At 32.9% G+C, this 18885-nt stretch overlaps 2 protein-coding genes across 8 annotated transcripts; both read right to left on the reverse strand.

Moving 5' to 3' along the window:
* Positions 1 to 8898: 8898 nt before the first annotated feature.
* LOC107948308 (pentatricopeptide repeat-containing protein At5g14080) lies at positions 8899 to 11558 on the reverse strand. 2 transcript variants are annotated; one of them, XM_016882815.2, is made up of 2 exons: positions 9690 to 11558; positions 8899 to 9546 (listed from the first exon to the last, which is right to left on the reverse strand). In XM_016882815.2, exons 1-2 carry the CDS (start codon positions 11341 to 11343, stop codon positions 9329 to 9331), a joined length of 1872 nt encoding a protein of 623 aa, XP_016738304.2. In that variant the 5' UTR covers positions 11344 to 11558; the 3' UTR covers positions 8899 to 9328. The 2 variants fall into 2 exon arrangements, with proteins under 2 accessions (XP_016738304.2, XP_016738298.2); XM_016882809.2 differs by having other exon boundaries at positions 8899 to 9606.
* Positions 11559 to 11597: 39 nt separating this feature from the next.
* LOC107948324 (ACT domain-containing protein ACR6) lies at positions 11598 to 14515 on the reverse strand. Of its 6 annotated transcripts, none has more exons than XM_016882824.2 (7): positions 14230 to 14515; positions 13781 to 13826; positions 13548 to 13662; positions 13405 to 13472; positions 12727 to 13344; positions 12351 to 12455; positions 11598 to 12208 (listed from the first exon to the last, which is right to left on the reverse strand). In XM_016882824.2, exons 1-7 carry the CDS (start codon positions 14274 to 14276, stop codon positions 11864 to 11866), a joined length of 1344 nt encoding a protein of 447 aa, XP_016738313.1. In that variant the 5' UTR covers positions 14277 to 14515; the 3' UTR covers positions 11598 to 11863. The 6 variants fall into 6 exon arrangements, with proteins under 6 accessions (XP_016738313.1, XP_016738322.1, XP_016738330.1 ...); XM_016882833.2 differs by having other exon boundaries at positions 12727 to 13332; positions 14230 to 14514; XM_016882841.2 differs by lacking the exon at positions 14230 to 14515 and having other exon boundaries at positions 13548 to 13666; positions 13781 to 13830.
* Positions 14516 to 18885: the final 4370 nt, after the last annotated feature.

The following is an 18885-nucleotide window of genomic DNA, read 5'->3' on the forward strand; positions in this document are numbered from 1 at the left end:
CAACCGTAGTGCGAGCCAATTATATTTGCGTACTGTGTTATATTGTGAACCATGTTAACTTGGTGAATTATATTATTATGGCGAACTGTGTTAATCTGGTATCTGTATTAATATGGCGAACTGTATTAATTTGCCAAACCGTGTATTATGAGATTTTGAGTTGTATGTAAGCTAAGCTATTGCGTACCTTATGCTAAATAAAATATGCGAACAATGATTTATGTGAGCTATGTCATGAATGATATGTGAACTACGTTATGTGTGCAATATATGTTGCATGAAAGTTATATTATTTGCGAACTATGCTCTATCGTGAATTGTGAATTACGAACTGTGTTATAACGTGCTAGTTCTGCTTAATTGTGAGTCCTTATACCGAATATTGTGAATGTTTTGAAGAGATATTTTGGCATCATGACCTTATGGAACCATTGGATATAGTTGGCATGTCATAGGATTGTGAGTACTCATCCTCATTATTGCGATGGGCATTGTGCCCGAAAATATTGTTGGAGATATAAGGGAATGTCGAGCATAGCACCATTCAATGGAGACAGTGCAGGGCTTTATGAGTCGAGAGTGTTGGAGAGTGTGAGCATTCGTGCTACACTTATATCAGAGACAGCATAGGGCTCTTTGAGTCCAAAAGTGAGGTGTTATAAAGAGATCCGTTTATCCAATGTGTGGTGACAGAGTCCACTTATAGGTGGTGATAGAGTCCCCTATATGTTTCATAATCACAAAAAATGTCAATTTCTCATTGTTTGAGATATTGAGTTATGATGTGGTATGAATGAATTATTATATTGAATGAATTGTTATAGTGTATGAACTGTTATTTTATGTGAACTGCCTATTCTATATGAACCGTTTAATTCGTGTAAACTGTTATCTTATTCGAGCTATGATAAAAAGTGAATAATTTAAGTATGCCTATTTCACCTAACCTGACTGATGTGTTTATTTATGGTATATTTGAGCACTCATTGAGATTTCATAAGCTCACCCACTCTTTTATATCATTGCAGTGATTTAGCTTGTGAAGAGTTGGGGAAGTGCACCATCCAAGTGATACATAACGAGGCTCTTCCTTGGTATGTTAATGTGTTCCCAAATCCAATTGAGGAAGGCAATGTGGGACCAAATAGTAGGATTTAGAATTAGACTTTGTTATAATTTTTGGGTTGTAATTGGACAGATTTGGAACTTTTATTACTGCTTCATATAAATGATTGAATGGTAGATTGTGAATGCTTGATAAATGGTGTGAGTAATTGTTTGACTAACTTGTAAGTGCAGGTTGGGGAGTCGCTAGTTATCGAAGTAAGTCTTATATGTTTTATGTGTGATTTGGAAATTAATCATGAGCTTAATTTGCATGGAATGTAAAATTGGACAAATTACATAAATAGTAGGTGAACTAATTAAAATTGTACAAATTATATGTGATTTTATGAAGAGACGCATGATGTTCTAATGAATTTTCCTAAACAACATTTAAACGTATTACTCTACTATTCTATTTTCAACCATGTGAAATGGAGTTTTTCAACTATTTATCATATTACGATTTAAATCTAAACAAATGTTTTTAAATAAAATGTTTTCCAAAGTCCTTACTAATACAACCTTTTAAACTTATTGCATGCATTTATTTTGACTGAAGTTTTCAAAGTAAATGTCTATTAAATATTAAATTGTGAATTAGTCTTGTTGTTGATTGTTGATCAGAGTAGCGAAGCGAAAGCATGACTTTAGGACTTTACATATTTAAATTAGTAATTGTGTGAGGTGTGATTGGTTGAATGTTGTGTTTTGACGGAAAGTCACTTCGGTGGCTAATTTGATGTTCAAAATTTAGGGTCGGACCATCATGTTTGGGTTTGAGACACCACACTCTAACTATCTCTATTGGGATGGTGAGCTACTAGGATCCTTGAGCTTGGGAGGAACTCTTCTAGACACTACCGCGATGCATTCCTCATTAAGAGTGATTTTGCTCTCCTCTCATTATTTTCTTCCTATGGGCATAACATCTCTAAGGAATTTGGCATATTTGGAAATTTTCTCAATGAGCTCTAACAAGAGGAGGATCACATTCAAGGCCTTAAACATATTGAGGAATTGCAATAACTCATCACTCTCTTTCTTCATTTTCTCTTCTAGACGTGAAGAAAATGGTATGGGCATTAGGCTTTGTGGTGGTGGTGGTGGAAAGGTTCTATCCTCTGGTTCAACTTGTTTGGGCTCTCTATTAGGTCCTTCCTTCTCTCCCACCCCATCTTCAACACTAAGAGTTCGGGTGCTCTCATTATCCTCACTAACTTTTTTCTCCCCGCAATTTGATCAGATAGGTTCCTTAACCACAGACCCTGATCTAAGGGTGATCTCTTTGGTGTGGTCCTTCCCTTCCCTTTTTGGATTAGGTTTGGTATTACTAGGTATGCTAGAGGCTACGTTGTTTTGCAATAATTGCAAGACTTGGTCTGATTGACCACTATTTTGGCGCACATTGGCTTGCACTACATGAAAGTCTTCCTCTACCTCACTTACCCTAATCAACAATAGAGAGTTGCTACTATAGGTTGGTTTTCTCTCTTGATATACAAGCCAAAAAAATTTTGACTGACTTTAAAATTTAAAATATAATTAAAAATAAACCCACTATTTCCCTCACATTTACCGGTTTATGTGGAGTTATGCCTCATATTTTTTACTTTTTTCTCCCAGTTAAACTCTGTTTTTACTTTACCACTTAAACTCTGATTAGTGTAGGTTATTTTAATATTATTTTTTACTTAAACTCTGATTCGTGTAGGTTATTATATTATTTGACCTACAAATTTAGCCTATAAATAGGTCATTTTTCGACCCTCAAAAAATAACTCATTACACATTTAGGTATTAACTTTTACAAGCTTTCAAAGTATTTTGTGTTTACGTTTTAAGGGTTCTTATTTCAGGTTTTGAGGTTTAGTTTTATCTCTATCTTTTGTACTCTTCGTTTTTGCCGTTTCGGTGAAATTATCTTTGTCCATGGTTTTTTTATCCTTTTTGGAAGGGTTTTTCCATTTAAAATATTTGTGTTTGGTATTTTCAATTTCTTCATTATTTTACTTGTTTGTTGCTTAAACCGAGTTCATCCCTAACAAATTGGTATTAGAGTTAGTTCAATTTTCGCAATCAACTCGTTCAAAGATGGTAGCAAGAAGGTTGATATTGATAAATTCGATAGCATCATAAATTTCAATCTGTGGCAAGTTCAAATGATGGTAATTTTGATTCAGGGCGATCTTGAGAAGGTCTGTACAAAGAAGAAGCCTGCAGACATGGATAAATCAGAATGGGATATGTTAGATAAAAATGTTGTATCAGCGATTCAATTATGTCTAACAAATAATGTGTTGTAGAAGGTTTTGATAAAGAAAATGGCATTCACCTTATGGAAAAAGTTAAAAACCCTTTATGCAACAAAGTCTCTAGCTAACCGATTCACGCTGAAACAACAGTTGAATACGTTTCACATGAACGAAGGTGAGCACTTTAGAGATCACATCAGTCGATTTATTACTCTTTTAAATTATTTAAAGAATGTTGGTGTTCAGATTAACGATAAAGATCAAGCTATGTTATTATTGTGCTCTTTACCCCTTTTATATAAGTCTTTCAGGGAAACTTTGATTTATGGCAAAGATAATCTCTCATTCGAGGATGTGAAGGGTCATCTATTGAGCAAAGACAAAATCGACAATGAGTTTGGTTCGAATATCAAGTCAGTTAGACAAGTTTCGGTTTTGGTAACACCAAGGAAGCGAGACAAGAGATGTCACTATTGTAAGAAGTTAGGTTACATCATGGTAGATTGTTATAAACTACGAAATAAAAGGGTTGCTGAGAGCAACAAGAAAGATTTAGTTGGTGCTAATTTGGTCAATGATAAGGCTGATGATTTCTTGTTGGTGTCAATAAGTGAAAAAACCGAGCTTACGTCCGAGTGGATCTTGGATTCGGGGTGTTCTTTCCACATGTGTCCCAATAGGGACTGGTTCTCCATATAGAGATCAGTTTAAGGTGGAGTTGTGCACATAGGGAATGGTTCATCCAGTAAGGTAACCCATATTAGTACTGTTCAGACGGGATAATTAAGACACTGTCAAATGTCAGGCATATGCCTGACTTAAAGAAAAATCTCATCTCCTTGGGAAAGGGTTGTAAAATTAACATCAAGTCAGACAGAATTAAGGTATCTCGTGGGGCTCTCGTTTTGATGAAAGGTAAAAATATTGGCAGTCTTTATGTTCTGGAAGGATCAACAGTGACTGTGAAATAGGACATCCCTCGTCTGTTAAGGAGTCGAAGTCGAATCGTTTGAAGCGGAGATAGCTTGGTCATAGGAAGGAAAAATGTATGGTCGTTTCATATAAGCGAGGTTCTCTTTTGGGTACAGGTTTTTAAAAGGTATGGAATTGTATTCATGGAAATCAAACCCAGGTCAATTTTGGGTTGGAAATGCACAAGTCAAAGACTAAAAGTCTAACACAACTTTAACTCAGTTAATATCGAGCATAGTTCGAGATAAGCCCACGGTGGGCTTTGGCAAAGAAGGCATTATGGAAATACGAGTCAGTGTGGAGATTTGTGGAGTTAGGCCTCGTATTTTCGGCTTTTCTTCTCCTAGTTAAACTCTGTTTTTAGTTTACCACTTAAATTCTGATTAGTGTAGGTTATTTTAATATTAGTTTCCCACTTAAACTCTGATTAGTGTAGGTTATTTTAATATTATTTGACCTACAAATCTAACCTATAAATAGGCCCTTTTTCCACCCTAGAAAAATAACCCATTACACATTAGGTATCAACTTTTACAAGCTTTCAGAAAATTTTGTGTTTACGATTTGAGGGTTATTATTTTAGGTTTCGAGGTTTAATTTTATCTCCCTCTTTTGTTCTTTTCATTTTTTCCGTTTTAGTGAAATTATATTTGCCCGTAGTTTTTTATCCTCTTCGGAAGGGTTTTCCAAGTAAAATATGTGTTCGATCTTTTCAATTTCTTCGTTATTTTACTTGTTCGTTGCTTAACTCAGGTTTATCCCCAACAATTTACCTTCTTTTATCGAAAAGGGATAGAAGTGTCTTTAAATCCCAAAAATTTCACAGGCCAAACAACTCTTTCAAAGTTCAAACTAATTTGTTTGGTCTCTCTACTTTCAGCTCATGTTGTTTGAGTTACTTGGAGAATTACTAGTCTGTAGTTCTATATTCTCAAGTGTATATATATATTTTCTCTTTCTCTTTCTTTTTTTTCTCAAGTGTTTATTTTCAACTCATGTTGTTTGAAACTTGCATTGGTTATGTGTGTAGAATTTGCAAGGTCATCCAGAGAGGAATTGTGGCTATAATTGACATCCAATAAGTCAAGCTTATGCTATTGAGTAGTATGATTGTCCTACATTAGGTTACAAATTAGGTTGTAAATGCCTATAATTTGATTCTAGCCTTAGATGTTTTTAGTAATTGAAGAGGATTTTAATGTAGCTTGTGCCACTATTAAACATTGATGAGCTAAAGTTATCTTGGAAGCTTTTTCAAAAGTGAATGGCTTCGTTCTAGAGTTTTTTGGCTGAGATAATTTATTTTTATTGAATGATGAGATTTTTATATGTGGAGTTTATTAGTGAATGATATGTTTTATATTTAAAATTTTATTTAATATGATTCATTTAATTTTTAAATTTTAAAATATAATATATTAAATATATTTTTTAAAATATTGATAATTCTGAAATGGTATATTAGAATAGACCGATATGTACCAGTTCCAGTAATAAAAAAATATGTCCATCGATACAGTACTGACTACTTTAATTGCAAACCTAAAACAATTTTTTTGAACTCAACTTCAAGTGCATGTCAAAGAAGCATGAAGGGATTGGAAGAAGTATAAGGAAGAAAGAGATTCTTCTCACGACCAAGGACAACAATATTATGATGTTACATTGATTTTTTTTGAATAATCTCATTATAGGTTCTGATCATATCTTCTCTTTTTAAAATAATGCCTAGAACTACCCATAGCCCCTCCCCAACCCATAAATAGGAGAATAATGCACTTTAGCACATTTGAACCCAACTCCTCCTGCATTGGCAACAATGCTCATGCCAATCGAGCTAAGACTCAATCGATATTTTTTAAAATTCTTGTGTCCTTTGTTATATAATATATATATATATATATTAAATTTTGGGTTGAGTCAAGTCGGATTGAGCCAAGCTAAGTATGGGTTTGAAATGTTTTCTCCAAGTCTTGGGCCTAATTTTTTTTTATTCAAATCTTTCCAAATTTTGAATAGGCGTTCAAGTTTGAATAGATAACCTCAAGTCCATAACAAATATGTTTTGAAAACAAATTTTTACTTTTATATACTATTTTTTTTTTCAATTTTTAAAATTAAAAAAATAACTTTTAAAAGTAAAAAAAAAGGTAAACTACTAAAATAGTCACTTTTGTTTGCCTCATGTTACTTTTTAGTCACTTATATTTGAAATGTTACACTATTATTTTGTTACATAATGGTCACTCTGTTGATCAAATCTTGTCACATCCTAAAAACCAGGTTTGTAGAAATTGGTTAGTGAACCGAGAGAGTGGTCACACCATATTTTTAGTTAATGTTGTGAATTTGTGTCAAGTGAATTGATCTGGTCTAGTGGTTAAAGTGTTGTGTTTGTGTGTGAGAGGTCCTATGTTTAAATTCCTTCTCTTGAATTTTTGTTATTTTCATCTCAACCCCTAATTTTGGATATTAAGCTTATATATTAATTTTGTTCAATTGTAGATAAGAATGAGTCTACTGGTTCAATGGTAAGGCTTCAACTTACTTAGAGGTCCCACCTTTAATTGAATCTGATTGGGCGCAAAAGTGGAACTCTTTTTGCTATAATCCTTACATGTGCCATCCAAGTGTTTGAAAGGGAGGTTGAATTTGGATACCAGATAAATCTAGTAGGGTGTGTCATATCATTGTTTTTTGGAAATAGTGTGTAACAAAAATCTCAAAAAAAAACAACGAACGACATAAAGTCAAAAAACCCACTGTTGACGCCACACAGGCGTGTGGGCCGTATGGGTTGGGTTAATTAGACCGTGTGCCAGGACGTGTGGGCCACTCGGGCATGTGGGCCCATTTTTAGTAAAATTTAATTAGGGTTGTGTTTTGAAATGCTATTCGAGGTCAGTAATTTTGTAGAATTTGTTAAGTGATATGTAAAATGCCTATTAAATGAAAATTATTGTTCTAATATGGTTGCATAAATTCTGGAGGTATGTTGCCTCATAAAATTTGGTTATGATATGTAAAATTGTGAGCATCGTTATCATGTTTTTTATTAGCTAAGTATATGTGTTTACTGATGAGTTATGTTTTGTTCCAATTCTCATGGCATGTATCATTGTGATTATTCTGATTTAAGTGTTGTTAATTATAGAAATCTGACATATTTGTTTTACAAAGCATGAAAACTCATGCCTACTGAATACTGTTAAATATACGATTGCATGTTCAACATGCTTACTCTTCTGATTCTGTATTTGCATGCTATGTCACATTGCATGGGGTTTGTGATAATATGGTGAGGAGGAAGTTTTAGCAGTTTAATGATCTGCATTATCTGGTGGTTTAACCACATATTTGTTCTAGCAACTTGACTACAAATATAGTGGCTTGACCACACATATCTGTTCTGGCAGCTTGACTGCAATATAGTGGCTTGACTACATATATCTAATCTGGCATTTTAACTGCAACGGTGGTGACATTGTCCACAATTATCTATTGGTGTATTTTTGGATAGACTAGTTTTGAGGAACTCTTTTTGGTGTGTAGCGGAGTTGGGTAGGAAGTTTTTTGAAAAATTTGCATATGTTTTTTGAAAATACCGTATTGACATAAGCATGCATTCACAATTTTGCCATTTGAATTTGGTGAAATTCTCTGCAATGTTTTGATTTGTTTATTATGTTATCTGTGTTTTTATTTGAGTTAAGTTAGACACTAAGCTTTTTAGCTCACCCCTTCATTTCACCATTTCAGGTAATCAACAGAATTAGGAAAGGATGACATTTCGGAACTCGGACTGATTTTTCTCGCATATGATGGTTTAAATTACTAAAAATTAATTTTTCAGGACTTTTGATTTTTGAACTAATTTTTGGATTTAATTTTGGTTTTGGGTTTTTGTGGTGGTTTTTGTTATTTAATTAAAGATTTTTGCATGTTTTCTGTAAACTAAAATAAATGCTTGGGTTTCAAAACTAAACAAGCTAAGGTTTCTCGCTGCAAATTTGAAATGGGTTTTACGAAAGGTAATAACAAAAGTTTCAGAATATGTACAATCAACAAAGTTATACGTTTTCATTTATCGAAATTACGTTTTTCAAATTATTAACTCCAAAATTTCCACTGAAACACAACGTATCAAATTAAATGCTTTTCCGTAAAATAAATAAGTTTTGCGTATGATTTTCTAATAAAGAAAAACATGTAAAAGTATTTTCAAAAGATAATATTTTTAGATCACACGATTTCCAAAATTAGATTTTAATTTGGGTTTTCAAACGGGAAGTGTAATATCTTAAGATCTAGCCATAACGTCTAGGCTGGGTGCGGTGTTACAGATCTGTTACCTCTCAAACGACAGCTCGACGTGATAATTAAAATATATTTTAAATGCCAACGTGAATGTCATGAGAAAAGTTAAATTTCTTTTTGAAAATAGAATACAAAATTTTATCTTAAAACCCAATTTTTTTCAGTTTAAAAACAAGCAACAATTGTGGTTTTTTTTTGTTACCATTAGAAAGGAGAAGAGAAGAGAAGAAGAAAACACATAGAAAAAGAAGAAAAGAAGAAGAGATGAAAACATCAACCTCTAAGCCTGCTTGTCATCATTGTTGGTTGCTTATAATATACAAATAAACAAATATGAAACATATCCTTTTTATTTGTCACGTATACAAAAAAAACATGTAACTAAGTCAAACAAAATTAACTATTTCAATAATTTACCCTAAAATAAGTTCCGACTGCAAATGAACATTTGGATATCTACAACAATGCAGAAAAGGAAGAGAAAATAACAAAGGAAAATGATGGGGAGGAAAAATGATTGAATACCTGAAGGCAAAATTCTTAAGAAAACTGCTGACAATAAGAATAAATAAGAGTAAAAAGCTATCAAGCAGTATCTCTCTTATGGATTTGCTCCCTACCCCTTTTTGAGTTCTATTTTACGATTAAGTGGGGGGTTCCATAGCATATACTTGATCTTGCTAGTAAATTTTGCAACCAACCGGACCTTCCTCCTGTATTGCTTGAAGCAACTGCTCAGCAGAGTTTGGTCCCGAAGTAGAAGAAACAGAGGCAGCAAGCTTGCTGAATATAACTTGCAAAATTGAAGGTGAGGTACCTCGAACCCGTTGTATGTGTTTAATCGCTAATTGAATCTCTTTAGCATCAGCTAACCATTTCAGCATAACGACATGGGTATCTGAATGAGCTATATCAGAATTTAGAACACACAGCAACTTAGAAGCAACAGGAAACTGACCTGCAAGAAGCATACCATGTTTGTTAAACCATGTTAATTTCCAAATGAATATGTAACCTGTATGATAAGGTTTGGAACATTACCTTTTCTGCAGAGATGTATGACAAAAGTGCCCAATATTGTTTGTGCAAGCCACACATCCTGTTCAACAGATTTATTGAAGATTTCAAAAGCGGATTTAAAATCTGATTCTTGACAAAGTCCTTCGAGAAGAGCTGTATATGTTGTAGCATCCGGTGTTACCCCTTTCCCTGCCATATGACGAAAAAGGCGCGTAGCCTCTTCAACTTCCCCTATCTGTGAGAGCTTTCCAATGAGGATATTGTATGTACTCAAGTTTCCTGGGCACCCACTTGCAAACATCTCATCCCACAGCCTTTTGGCAGGACGCACCAAATCTTCTTTACAACATGCTTCCATAAGATGATTGTAAAACAAGACATTTGGGCTTAACCCTTTTGTCTTCATCTCCTGAAGAACCTTATAAGCCTCCCTTAATCTCCCAGCCCTGCAGAAGAATGAAACCATCACATTGTAACTCTCCAAATCCGAGAAATAACCATGTGAAGATAAAACCTGGTAAACTTCCCATAATTCATCACCCTTGCTACGCTTGCATAAATTCTTACTCAAATTACTCAAGGTTGACAAAGTGGGTAATCTCCCTTTCCCAACCATGAAATTCAAAAACATGATTGCTGAACCAGGATCAATCCTGGAAACTGATCCTATCAATGCATTCAAAACATCATCTTCAATAGGAAAATTCCCACTCACAATGGCTTCACCTAAATCCCTTGCTTCACTTATCCGCCTCTCCAGGATCAGCCCTAAGATAAACTCTCTATAGTCATTACTCCTTGGAGCCACACCTAGCTTTCTCTTCTTCTTCAAAACCAACTCCCTCTCAACCACATTGTTGGTCATTCTGAACGCTTCTGCTACAATGCTATAAGCTATAAAATCAGGCTTGCAACCCCTGCTCCTCAACTCATCCAATGCCCAAAAAGCCTCTGATTCTCTTGATGAGAAACAAAGTCCATGAACTACCAAAACTGCGATGATTGATCCATTAACATCCCAAGAACTTCTTTTTTTCACTTCATCTAACAAACTCAAAACGTTACTCAATTCACCAGTTTTACAGGTACTCCAAATAAACAAACCAAGCCCAATTGTATTAAAAACAATACCTTTCTGAAACATTTCATCAAACACTTTCTGGGACTCAACAAAGTAACCATCTGAAACTGAAGTAGCCAAAAGTGAGTTACATAATTCAGATCCCAGCTCTGCACTCAAAGAGTTCACTTCATTAAAAACCCAGATTGCGTTCTGGGTTTTCTTTCCTTTGATCAAAGAACTAATTATAAAGCGATAAACCGAGGGGTCAAGAGAGAGTTTCTGAGCTTTGACTTGCTTTAAGAGGGCTTCAATGGCATTAAATTGGCGGGAAGACGAGAGAGATTTGAGAATTGACTGATAAGAGATTGAATCATGGGAAAATCCAGGTTTCCGAGAGGCCCAGTTGAAGAAGCCGAGAGCAAGAGAATAGTGAATGAAGGGGAAGGAGTCGATGACACGAACGACAAGTGACGGAGTCAGCGACTCACGACAACCAAGTCGGAGAAGGGTCTGTTCGAGAGACGGAGTCCAAGTCGGATTTGGGGTTGCATGGTTGGATGCGGAGATCAATGCTCGGCCTATTCTAGTTGCTAAGTCAGTCACTGTTCTCATGACTGGATCAGAAAAGAGTTACGAGACAGCTAAAGACATGGGGGCAAATGCGATATGGGAGAAAGATGATTGATCGATCGATCGATCGATCCTGATAATAGACTAATAGTCGTTTTATCATTGGAAAACAATCATCCCTTTATACAAAAACTCAGGAATACTGTCTTGGTGCGAGGCGCCTTTTGAGAATAAAATCCCTTTATAAACCATCCGGTTTGCATTAGAGTTGATTTTAAAATATTTTCACACCATGCTTCTATACAAACTTCTAGCCATGTTTTTATTGAACTATACAAATGTTACTTACAATAGATACAGTGAAGATATACAAATACCAGCAGTAACTTTTACAGTGTAGTGACTGGCTGATGTTTTTTCTTTTCCTTTGCAGTATCAGGGCATTGGTAACCAAGCAAGGGAGAAGCTAAATATTTACAGTGTTTTCCCCCTATGTATATCTTTTGGTTTAATATCTGATATGCCTGTACAAATATATCTACTTAAAAGAGGAGGAGATGTCTCAAGAGTAAGATCTGATTAACTTGAAATTCTGAAAAGTTCGAGCTTTGAATAGATTTCCAAAGAAATGACCCATTGTTGTCTCCTGATGAGGTAGTTTTGGTGCAAGACTTGAGTTACATTTCACCTGTAATGCGGTATGTCCAATCTGTGCACGGATAGAATCGATGATCTTGGGATCAACTGGATTTCCTGTCACGTCTGTGACATAGAAGGTATCCTTGGCCTTGCCACCTTTTGTTGAAATTAATGCTCTCCTGATACACAAGCTGTTTTCCCGGAATATGCGGGTGATGTCAGACAGGAGTCCAAGTCTGTCGTCTGTGCACAATTCTAGTTCCAGCCCCTGTACCATGAAAATGATGAAGGGTATTGTAATATCATGAAACCATGCTTACCATAATCATTTTTCTTGGTTTCTTTTGGTTTTATTTATTCCATGTGTGTGTGTGTACATGTCGTGTTGTGTCAAGCTGGTTTTTTTATACCTCAGATGCCCTCCTCTCAATGGCTGCTTCTAGACATTGAATAACACGAACACGCTCAGCTTCCGAGCTAATGGGGAGCCCATCTACATGTCTGATGTAGAATTCCTACAACGAAACATAAGTTCTGTTTAGTGGGAAATAGGGGAAAAAACAGTTTATCACTGTTAAGATGCAATCGCAAGCAATAACAACTTGTGCTTAACTGAGTAGAATTCCAATACAAATTGGATTACAACGTCAGCATCAATCTTACGCTAGTGGTTTCAATAGCATCAACTTGTCAACTGTTAAAGTTGACCATTGGCTAATAGTGACTATAATAAAAAGGGTTTGCTATTGTCATTTTTTACCAGCTACTTCACTGTAACCAACTCACCTGATAAGCTTCGATCCTTCCCGTGTTCACCATTCCATGAAAAACAACATATTGCATATCTGTGAGAGTGCAGACTATATCAAACAATAGTTTCGGCCTATCTTTTGACCTCATGGTAACAACAGTGTAATCTTTCTCGATATTCAACAGAGTAACTTGAGGTCTTGAACTCCCTTCCTCTACCGCCCTAACTCCTGCCTTCTCGACCCTTTCATAGTCCCTGTCTGCGAACATGATTTGATGCAACCTTCTCTCCCTGTGCATAACACCTGGAGCTGAAAGCGTTGTTTTCGCAGTTTTCAAGTCATCACTTCCTTTGAGAACATTACAAAGCAATTCCTTTATCATTGAGAGACGTTTTGGATCACTGATTGCGCAGCTCATTGAATCATCTGTCACATGAACTACAGCAGCTGCCCTAGCATTATGGGTCCATATCTCAGCATTTACAACATTGCAATGGAGGTCCGCAAGAACTGCACATACTTCAGATAATAGACCAGGCCTATCAGTGCCAGCAAGTTCAATCGATGTATGCTCTTCTGCAGGCATCACGCCTACGGAGCCTCTCCGTGACGGCACAAAGCCAGCACTAGTTTCAATTCTCTGCAAAACAGACTATAAAAGATAAGCCAGTAGTTAAATTCATTGAACAATAAGGATGAGGTAAGTTCTTACACTCTGAATATAGTCCATAACTTCCTTATCTCTAATTTTGTTGCCATCATTGTCAACAACATTAAAGACTGAAACATACAAGTAACTGGTTAACCCGGGATTTAACATACAATTCAAGCAGGTTTTAAGAAAAAAACCCTTACCATCCATAAACCATCCTCCATCAGATGATATGTATGCCTTTGTTATTGTAAGATTCATATCTGTAAGCACTTGGACAACTTCCAGGAGAATCCCATGTTTGTTGACACTGTCAACCTAACCAGCAAAATTCATATTTAAACCATTATAGATAAGTTGATAAACAGAGATCTAAGGAACTAATTAGCCACATAAGATAACCTAATTACAGCAAAGGCAGAGGCAAGAAGCTTACCTGGATAACAGTGGCATCCTCACAAGCATTGTTGTCAATCACAACTCTGCAACAAAAAATAAGCATACATCTCATATTAACCCTACTTTTTTTTTCAACTAATCAAATAAAAGAGCCTTCAAGGAAACATGTCATTTTGGCATAGAAAGTCCAATTGCCGCTCTTGATTTTGGAACTCTAATTGGCTACCATGAAAATAACAATAAGAAAAAAAAAAGAGAGAAGAAAAATAGCTTTGATCAACACAAAGCAGAAAGAAAAGAAGAAGAGGAAATTAAATAAAAAGATTGAAACAATAACGATAAGAAAAAGGATAACTTGTAAAACCTGGATTTTATTTTCTAAAAACTTGGAGGAAAAAAGAAGAGAAAAATTTGACAGACCCTTGAACAAATTCAAATAAAAATTAATACTGTCCCATCAAAAATCCAAAAAACGAAAAGCAATACCTGGGTTGGTTCACCCTCCGGACAAGCTTAGCAAATTCATCATCCATCTCTCAAAAAAGAATCCAACTTTCTCCAAAAAAAACCACCCAACTTTCCCCAGAAATAATTTATTAGACCACAAACACCAAAGCCCAGAATTCCAAAAGCACCTTTTATATCTTCTATTTTGATACTATTCAAATTTGAAAAAGGAAAAAAAATTGGCTTTTTCCAATATTCAAGGAAAACACAACACAAGAGCGAGAGAACGAAAAGTAGTACTATAAAAAGTAAAGTAAAACCTTAGCCATTTAAAATCAATCCCAAGTTGAAAAATAAATATGAAAAAGACCTCGTTTCATTCGTTCTTTCTTTTTTAATTCATCTCTCCCTAATTTTGAATTAAATTAGGTTTTATTATTTAAATATTTTATTAAAAAGTTATTAGATTCTTTTATATTTTTTAAATAAATTATATTATAATGACTTTTTTTCATTTTAGAAAAAAACCATACAAAAAATTATAATAAAAAAAGGTTATGAATGTCGAGATTTAAACCCGTCCTATATTAATCTATAAAATCTTGTTTTAACCACTTCAATTATAGTTTTATTCTAGCATTTATACATTTCAATTTTATTATTCATATTAATAATTTCATTAATTGAGAATATCAACTCATAAAAAATAAATAATTTTGAATTTAATCTTTTTAATTTGATGCATTTATTTAAATTTATTTTATTTTATTTTATTTTAATGTATGTATATGTTATTATTAATTCTAAAAATTAGATTTTATAATAATATGTGGTAAAATTTCTAATTTTAATTAAAAATATAGAATCTATAATATTGTTAACGTGGAAGTAAGAGATTGGTTGGAGGGGCGGTTATGTCTGCTGAAAAGCGCTGTTGAAGCACACGGAAATTTTGGCAGCACGTGAGGCAGAAGAGGATGACGTGTTAAATGTGCACGTGGTGAAAACAGTTTGGTCGGATATTTTTATTTTTTCCCCTGTTTTTGGCGGCAATCCTAGCCCACGTTATTTCAATGCCTAACCGCCTTCACATTACCCATATTCTTGGTCTCATTTCAATTTTATTTTGAAAACTTAGGTTCAATTTTATTTGGTTGGATAAATTTTAAATTTTTGAATTATTTGTGATTACTATTTTTTATTTTCTTTTAAATTTTAATCAACACAATAAAATTTTTAATATTATTTAATAAAATTTTAATTGTTATGAATATATTATTAAGTGGATGTTCATCATGATCAAAATAAAATTTTGATGTACTTTAAATTTTAATAGTTATTAGAATTAGGTTTCTATTTCTTTTATATTTCTTATGCCTATTAATAGAGACTCTTATCAAGCATTGTAATCATCTCTTTGATTAATAAAGTACATTCTCTTTTGCTTTCATATTTTTTTTTGTTCTTTATTCTCTACATCTCTCTTTATTTTATAATACGTTATCAGCACGATGATTCTCTATATTTTTTCAAAATCTTTCGAAGTCGTCCCACAGATCAAAATCTTTTTCACCTTACAACTTCATCTTCGGGATGTTGAAAGATTCAATCTCAGAATGGATTATGGTTTTTATTCCCGATCTTTGATTTATTGTACAAGCATAGGTAAAGTATAGATTTGGTAAGAAATTTTTATATTTCAACCATATGTTTTTTTTAATTAAGGTATGAATACTATTAATTTTTATTTGACAAAAATTTCGCATTCTAATGGTATTTGATTTTTGCCTTTCTAGGTTAATTTTTTATGTAAAAGACAAAATTGTTAATTAGATATGTTTGCTACTAATATGATATATTTTTTCTATTATTATTTTTTGATAAATTAATTTTTTTGAAGTTTTTTTAATTAAGTTATATTATGCATAATATTTAGATGTTTTGATTATTAAATTTTTGTTATTAAATATTCTTGAAATTTTATTTATGGTGGAAAGTGTTATTAACTTACCATTGTTAATTAAAGGGAAATTTGATAGGATTTATTTAGTCTTATTAACTTGCTAATTTTGAATGATTGTATGATATCTTTTAAATTGAATTTATAAATATTTTATTAGAGCAACATTATATTTTATAATATATATGTGATATTGAAATTTGGTACAATGTGTATTGGATAATTGTCAAGCATCGTACACGGAAATTTTAATTATTTATTAAATGATTTTTACAATTATATTATAAATGTTATTACGAAAACAAAGGTGTTTTACTACTTGTAATAGTTCTCGTGATAATAGTCAAAGTGATGACGATGATGTTAAAGATCTTCAAGTATATTTTACTATGTTTTATTTATTATATTATGTTTATTATAGTTGGAAAATAATCATGACAACATGAGTAGATAGATTTTGATTTGAAATCTCACGCATGTTTGCGATGGTGATTATGAAATAAAGAATCTATTGGGATGTTTATAAGTTCGTCCTACTAGATTTGTTGCATTCTCCAAAATAAATGTAAACATAAAGAAAACAAAAAGATATAATTATGGATCACTAAAAATGGGAACATAGTAATCAATAAGAGAACAATGAGAGTTCTCAAGATAACTCTTGAAAGGGTAAAGATAACTTATGTTATCAATATGATATGAAATATTGTTGGCCACATATGTGGCGTATGCCAAAATATTTTATTTCTGTTAATTTTCTTTGAGGAATGATATGAAAATGTAGTAATGAATTTTATCATTACAGTTAAAAAATATTTATCTTATTTGATACTGAAACAAACAAATATTATTCCAACAAAATTAGTTGAAAGTTTCAGAAGAGCTAATATATCAATATTTAAAAAGCACAAAATTTGTGATTTAATGCATTACTTTTAAAAAGATATTTGTAATGGATCTTATATTGAGATTGTGAATGAGAAAAATATTATATTTCATATGAATAAAAACTGGATTGGGTTATTAATTTATATTTATTTTATAATTTTTGTGATATTCTTTTGTCATAATCCAAATTAAAGGGTTGAAAACAAAATATTTGACTATGAAAGATTACTTATGAGCAATAGAATATGATAATTCTATCTAAAGCTTATTATGGTTGGATGCACTTAAAGTTGCAAGTTTTTTTAAAACTATGAGTATAACTCTATAGTATACAGAATAAGTTCTTAATTAAAATTACATGGTAAAATATTACTGATGAGAACTTACAAGAGAGAAAACTTATGTATGAAAAGTCATTGGTTATATACCTGTTGTACACCTGGAAAATAAGATTACTTTCAAAATTTGCTATTAATAGATTTTTGAGCATTTGAAAATTTTGGCATAATCCTTGAAGCGAATACTACATATAATTATTTGAAAAATATATTTATTGGCTTAATGGCATTATAGAGTTCACATTGATTTAGACATTTCAGTAGTAAATGTCACAATTGTACTTATATGTGGATACAAATTAAAAGGAATGATAACAAAATTATCAATTTGTTATAATTTAGTACAATTGAAACACATGTTAAAATAAACCAGAAGTTTACTTACAAGTGCATGTATTACTTGGCATGACCAGTTAGACCATCCTAGATCATATATGATGCGAAAATTAATTGAGAATTCATATGGATATTCATTAAAGAACTAGAAGATTCTTTAATTTAAAGAATTCTCATTAGTTGCTTGTTCTCAATAAAAATTGATTCTTAGACACTCACTAGTTAAAGTTGAGATTTAATATCTAGCATTTTTGAAATGAATATGGGCTCATTCATCCACCATGTGGATAGTTTTGATATTATATGATTTTGGTAGATACATCTACAAAATAATTACATGCGTTATCAACTCGCAACATGTCATTTGCGAGATTGATTGTTTAAATGATTAATTTCAAATTATGCAATTAAAACAATTTATCTTGCTAATGTTGGTGAGTTTACACCCCAAGTTTTCAATGATTATTGCATGTCAATTGGGATAAAAGTTGAACATCCTGTAGCTCATGTTCATACACAAAATGATTTAACTGAATTGTTTATCAATGCCTCCAACTAATAGCTAAATCATTACTTATGAGAACAAAACTTTCTATTTCATGTTGTACGCATCAAGCCAATAAATTATAAATACTCCCCATTACAATTGATTTTTGGTCATAAGCCAAATATTTCCCATCTTACAATTTTTGGATGTGCGGTATATGTTCCAACTGCTCCACCACAACACACAAAGATGGATCATAATAAGATATTGAGAATGTATATTTATGACTCTCCTTATAATATTTGAGCTATTAATTTGAGATTTAATTATGACATGAGTTGTCAGTTTTCCCAACATTAGGGGGGAGATGATAAAAAGCTGGATTAATAAAGTACTTGAAATGAATTATCCATGTCTAAGATCCTCATACAAAGCAATGTGAACCAAAAGTTCAACAGATTATACATTTTACAAATCAACTACCAGATTTATTAAATCTCACATACCAGCTGAAAATGCTCTAATACGAATTGATGTCCTAATAGGGCAAACTGTTAGTGCAAAACAAAGAAATCCATGCCTGAAGCATAGAAGATCGGTCGGTTTCAAATATAAAAATCCTCATAAAAGGAAATGAGCAAACATTTAAGATGGTCATATAGTGGAGGCAAGGGTTCCTGAAGAGA

Source organism: Gossypium hirsutum, chromosome D04, assembly GCF_007990345.1.
Source record: "Gossypium hirsutum isolate 1008001.06 chromosome D04, Gossypium_hirsutum_v2.1, whole genome shotgun sequence".
In the NCBI taxonomy this organism is placed as follows: Eukaryota; Viridiplantae; Streptophyta; class Magnoliopsida; order Malvales; family Malvaceae; genus Gossypium; species Gossypium hirsutum.

Excerpts from the sequence above, each read along its gene's own strand:
- LOC107948308 (XM_016882809.2), bottom strand. The coding sequence starts at position 11,343 with ATGAGAACAGTGACTGACTTAGCAACTAGAATAGGCCGAGCATTGATC. Across the intron at positions 9,607-9,689 it reads CATACATCTCTGCAGAAAAG|GTCAGTTTCCTGTTGCTTCT; the intron begins GTAATGTTCCAA and ends TGCTTCTTGCAG.
- LOC107948324 (XM_016882824.2), bottom strand. The coding sequence starts at position 14,276 with ATGGATGATGAATTTGCTAAGCTTGTCCGGAGGGTGAACCAACCCAG. Across the intron at positions 13,345-13,404 it reads TTATGGACTATATTCAGAGT|TCTGTTTTGCAGAGAATTGA; the intron begins GTAAGAACTTAC and ends TATCTTTTATAG. Across the intron at positions 12,209-12,350 it reads TTGAGAGGAGGGCATCTGAG|GGGCTGGAACTAGAATTGTG; the intron begins GTATAAAAAAAC and ends TTCATGGTACAG.